This window comes from Phaethon aethereus (assembly GCF_964289735.1).
Source record: "Phaethon aethereus genome assembly, chromosome: Z".
Lineage (NCBI taxonomy): Eukaryota > Metazoa > Chordata > Aves > Phaethontiformes > Phaethontidae > Phaethon > Phaethon aethereus.
In genome coordinates this window covers 47,717,638-47,723,637 of record NC_138577.1, presented here as the reverse complement: position 1 = coordinate 47,723,637, position 6,000 = coordinate 47,717,638, and the positions used below count along the sequence as shown (strand labels likewise).

Genomic DNA, 6,000 nt, shown 5'->3' with positions numbered 1-6,000 from the left:
ACAAACACTAAGGTTACCTCCGGCTACTCAAATAGACTGAGAAATAGAGAATATCTTCACAAATTACCAGTTTATAGCCTGCAGCAATCTTTATTTTGTGACTGTTTCTTGCACTTACGCTTTTTCTCTGGTGATTCCTGCCCATTAAATTCAGAAACAAGCTAGATTACATTATGACATCAAGCAGCTTCTTCATGTTAAGGCTACTCTTCTTACCTCATAATCAGTCTCAAAGGCCTCACTGTACAAAAATATTTAAATTATCAGCTTGTTCATTCATGATTCAGATTTGCTTCCAAGTACACAGCTTCGTACTTCCACTGTGGGCTTGGGGCTCAGATTCTTCTCAAAGACCATGCTGACTATAAAGTCAACATGCAGTTAAACAGAAACGCTCCTTGCACAATTGCAATTTCTGTAAGCAGAGTTAAGAATACAGAATGGGAGATGACTGCAGGTGGAGCCTGGCTTTCTCCGGCCATTCAGACTTACAGTTCCATCTTCTACAGCCCATTACAAAGTTTACAACAAAACTGTGCTCCATGGTTTCCAGCTAGTGCCTACACACACCTAACTCACTGCTCCAACAGCTGGGCTAAAAAAAAAAAAAAAGGCAAGGTATTTAACAAGAGTTACTCCTCGAGCTAAGCAGACACAAGCTGCACAAGCTGTACGGTATGCCAAAGTTTACTACGTTTAGTGAGCTCTGCATATTCCTTCTGCATGAGGAAAAATCAGCGTGTTTAACTTAAAAAGAAAAATCACCTCTTCAGAATAACATCTCTGCCACCACTTTGGCTGAGGACGCATCCATGTGTTCTCGTGCTGCAGCAAAGCATTTATGTGCAAGTTCTTGCTGTTTCACGTCTTCATTCACCATTAATTCACCATAGAGATACACACCCATTGCCTGAAAGAGAAACATAACACACGGGCATCCTATCACTGGTAACAACTAGCTAGTTGGTTTTCAGGCCATTGACCTCTAGTACTCATTTAATTAACGACAAAACAAACATCCCGAAAACAGAAAATACCATATACTCTATAACACCTCCCCTTCCCCCAAAAAAGTAGTTTTCTCTGGATCTCTTTAGTCTAAGGATGGTTGTCTATATGTGGTATTGAGTGTGTAAGAACAGAATATTAATATAAGATGTGTATATTATGTCGTGACAAGAAAACGTTTTCTCACCCCATTTTTCTTGCCACTTTTCAAGTTGAAATCTGTTTTCTTTTATCCACTACCTGAACTATTTCCAAACACCCCTTAAGAAAACAGCTTGTCCCTTCTTCCACAGGACACACATTTTCTTTCAAATTGGAATGTTTATACACATGTACATGAATAAAGAGCGACGTCAACTGAAACAGTCCGCTCTAAAATTCCCATCTGGCAATTCTGTAACTGGACATCAACTGAATGCAAGCGGGTCTATGTTTCAGACTCTCCTCTTTACACCTGAGATGCAGCTCAACACGCACAAAGCTCTGGTTTGGTACGAAAGCAGGCTTTTCCTAACGACTCATTCTGGACACAGCAGCTCTCAAGAAAGATAACTGGGCTCCTGGGGGTGAGATCTGGGCCCCTTTGATGGCAGGCAGCAGAGCGCTGGCTAACTTAATGGCACACATGCTGGGGATTGCCATTTTTTTCTGCTGATACAATTTGTTTCACCTAGTTACAGGAATTCAGTAAGCATTAAGCTGCACTTATCAAAATAGGATTATACACGTGACAAAATATTAGCGGCTTAGCACACTGACTTTTACAGTTGTACTTAATGTTTGGACAGTTGCCCGAGAGGAAAAATTTGGACAGCACTTTTTAATATTATTCCTCACAATTTTTAGCATTGGCTGGGAAGCCTTCAAAAACTTAAGTTTCAACAAGAAGGGAAATTTAAAGTTTAACAAAGACTGAAATCAAAGGAAAAAGGCCCATAGTGGCAGAAAGCCGCCAGCCTCCTCGCCAATCCCCTAAGCATGCTCTCTTCCATCCAGAGATCCAAGAACTCGGATTTCCAGGGTCTGCAGCCGCACCAGGGTCTGGCAGCCACGCCAGGCATGCACACAGCCCTGAAGCTGGGCTCCAGTCACTTCCATTGAGAATTTCAAAATGTTGGGAATTTTATTACAAATAGGAGTTACCTTCTCTACCCCGTGTTAGTAATTCTTCCCCAAGCCTAAATATTAACATGCAGTAAAGACACTGGGTTTTTGTAGTCCTGAAAAGGATTTAAACAGTCACATTTGCATTTTTCCCAGACTTTAAAAAAAGTCAAGTCTTTCATGATCAGTAAGGACATGCAACTACTCTGATTTGAGTTGCAATCACTCCAGAAGCTGGCTGTGCCATAAACTGTATGCACTGCTGGAGTAAATGAAATGAAAGATACTGAAGATTACATTAAAAAAAATTGCAAAAATTATTTCCCTGCACTGCAGGGAAATTTGGCATAGTATCTCTTCCAAACATAATGCAATACAGTATGTTTGGTTTCATGAACTGAAGGATTCTCCCTCCACCCCTCCCCCAGCTTCTGCTGGTAGTTATCTCCATCCTTTCATAGGATTAAAACACACACAATATGTAGAACTCCTTATTTTCATAAATAATGTTGTTTTATGCTGCTTCTTTTTCTTTATTTAAAATAAAGAGCTTGCCAGGAGGTCTGGGGTTTGTTTCTTGGCTAAGATATAAATAGGAGGTATACTTCAGAGCTGGAAGGAAGCGCACGAGAGACTGCAAGAACTTTATTGTGCTGTTGTGACAAAATGTATTTGCCTGAAAGCACAAAAACCTCATTGGCTGTAAATGGCTTTGTTCCTTGTCAACATAAAAAGGTAAAGACATTTATAACTTGCCTAGACTTTGTATGTCAAAGTCTATGCAATGTCTGGCAACATTTTCTATTTTTTACATACGCCTTAAATACGTAACAGTCATCCTAGGCAGTGAATGTCTTATTTTACAGAGTTCGTAGTGAACAAAAATAAATAAAAGTGAAGTAGAAAGAACAAGGCAGAGGTACAATTAGAATTCTAAGTTCATAATAGCCTAAATATAAAGGCATAGTAAAGATATCATGTATGGCCAGCTTTTTAAGACCTTCACAATCTCCTGGTACCAACTCCCTAGCCATGGAGAGGCCTGCATTCATCACGTGCTATGCCTCTCCTTCTGGATGCTGTCTTGAAAACTGAAGTCACCAACAACACTGACTGCTTTGCACCTAGCTCGTATCTACACGCATTAATGCTCACAGGTAGACTTGCCTTTGTCATCCTGCAAAAGGAAACAATGCTGAGAGGCATCTTCCTAGCATCGTTGCCACCTCTGGCTTGCATAAAATGGAAGGAGAGGAGGGAATATACCCCATTTCACCACTTAGCAGAAGATTAGCATGCTTAGGTGGGACTGAATACCTCTAGCTGGCTTCCTTAAACTGCAATGTTTAAGGGGCAAGAGAGGCAAAAAATGAATACACACTCAAGTTTTTGACAGACTGCAGCAAGAAAACATATTAAAATAATTTTTCTAGTTTCACACTAAGGGTTAAAGTTGGTTATTTTCAAACTGCTAATAAAATGTAACTGACCTGATCTTCTCTGAGAAATTTCTCAACATCTCCATACCCAGGCACGTACTTGTGTTTAACAACAAGTTCACACCACCGATGACGAACCTTTGGGAAGAGAAAAAAATATTAGTGGGGAAAAAAAAAAAAAAAGAAACTGTATTGTGTCTGTGTGAGTGCTGATAAATAACACATCTCTAACCAGTTTGGTTTTGTCATTGTTGTTGGGTTTGGGTTTTTTGGTGGGTTTGTGTTTTTTGACTCCAGCAGCAGATGCCTTACCGACACCAGTAAGAGGTGCAGTGCTCTGCGTGTGTGAGCCCAGGCTTCGGAAACTCCGAATGCCCAAAGACAAACTCCTGGTTCCACGTTAGTAAACTTTACTATTAGTGAATCCATGCCAAAAGGGTCAGAGTTAGATATAAAGCCATGAAACTGGGAGCTTTCAGTTAAACGAAACACAGTTTTGCCATGCTCCCTTTGCCAGTAATAGATTTTAAGCACCTTGAAAAGTGTTTAAAATCTGTCTACACTTAAAAAGCTGGGCTGTTCTACCAAATGCACATTACGGGAAAAAAAAAAGTTATTAACATACTGCAATGAAAGGTATGGAAATTTTCAAGCAAATCACACTTGAAAAATACTTTTATTTAAGTAACGTGATCATGAATTACATGTGGGGGTTTTTGTTGTTGTCTTTAAATTCCTGATGTTGTTCTTAGTCATTCTTGTGGCATAAGCATCATCTTACTCTCCAGCAAGGCTTCCTCAGCTGTAGGTAGTAATCAACCTAACATTTTATATTCTGTTAGTGGCTGAGCACAGATCCAAAAGGAAAACAGTTAAGTGCAGTAAAACCCTCCCACCCTCCCAATCATTCTGTTTCAGCCTTCGTTCTTACCATCTTTCAAAAGACAAGGCACGTAAGAGCAATCGCCTTTCACAGTAAGAGTAAAATGTTAACAGTTCTAGTATTTTTCAAAACTGAGTCCAAATTGTGCTCATATCAAGTAACTGAACATGAACCTTTTTCTGCATGATAGATTTACTGATAACATCGAGAATGGAAGCCAGAAAGGGAGGGGAGAAAAGCCCAACTTAAGTATATTGTTGCTTTTGGAAATAAGGTTATCTGGAAATACTTTCCTGGTTGTACTGGTCCTTGCCAACTCTTCATCTCAGGAAAAAATTTCACAGAGGTATGCAATCAGATGTTAATCCCATTAGCATAATCAAGAAGTGATAAATGCTCACAGGTCAGGGAAGAGTCCTTTTTGGGTACCGGGTATCTCTTTCCAGCTGACCTCTTGCACTGAACAGTTTGAGCTTGGCTTATGGATGGAAAGAAATATCGAGTGGTTTTGTGGCTGAGTGGAGTTCGCACTCACGGCATGTAAGATACTGAACAGTTGCAGTGCAATGCATGGAAGGGAATGAAAGCTGCCTCTTAAAGCTTTTTGCTGACAAAATAAAAGCAGTTAAGACGCCTGCAAGTGGAACCAGAGCTAAATCTACGAAAGTAGGTAGCTTTCCAAGATTCAACTCACTTTGCTGTAGATGCCGATATCATAATGCAGACCTTCAAAACCCTACCCAGCTGCTGCTTCTCCCTGGAGACACCAAACATTTAACTTCACAAAATCTTCCCAGGCAATCCAGCTTTGTTACAGAGTGTTTCTCATAGCACCTAGCAGCTCCATGCCTCGGCCAAACCTTCAAGGCTCAAAAAGGTGCATAGGGTGAGCTAGCCAAACAGAATATTAAAATATTTTAAAAGTTGTGTATATTCATGTGACACACTTTATCCTGCACCTTCTTTCATGTAATTAAAAAAAAAATTCATTGTGTATTCTCATAGCATGTATGAGAAACAAGTAGGAGAAAGCGACTATGGTCCTCTCCTGCGATCACTGCTCTTCTACATCTCATGGTCCAGCAGTTACAGCACTTCATGTGGGAAGTCAGCAATGAGGTTCAGTGTCTGTCTCTGCTCAAGATCTCAAACGGTGCCTTCAGTGAGAATATTTCAACAGCAGATTATAAAGTATTCGGAATGGGGCTCTCTTCATAGCTCCTGGTGAAGCTGTTTTTTCTCCCTGCAGTTATTAAAATATTTATTGGTCCTAAAGGAGGAGGTCATAAGACTTTAGGGCCTACGTTTCTGAGTACTTTCAATGAGAAGCAGGGACCTGGCTCGCACAGTGCAGAAGCCAGCTCGTCCCCAACATGCCCTTCCCTGTGTGACCATGATAGCTGCATGGAGAGCAGAACAGAAGTTCTCCCTGCGAAGGCGTTCACGTGGTGCTACTTCCTCACACGCTGATGTTGTGTATGTCTGCCTTATATTTGTATCACAGCCTGATCATCTGAAGCCCAACAGCCTTGGAAAACACGGAACAATTAAGCTGTGCCCATCTCC

General features: G+C 40.7%; 1 protein-coding gene across 1 annotated transcript in view; it reads right to left on the bottom strand.

Moving 5' to 3' along the window:
- Window positions 1-217: 217 nt before the first annotated feature.
- The window catches only part of AOPEP (aminopeptidase O (putative)), a gene marked incomplete at its 5' end in the record, with an annotated part of 191,565 nt that continues 185,782 nt past the window's right edge, over window positions 218-6,000 (bottom strand). Inside the window, 2 exon segments of the mRNA XM_082012852.1 lie at window positions 218-910; window positions 3,603-3,689. Of these exon segments, the coding sequence (XP_081868978.1) occupies window positions 770-910; window positions 3,603-3,689 (228 nt within the window). The 3' untranslated portion in view covers window positions 218-769.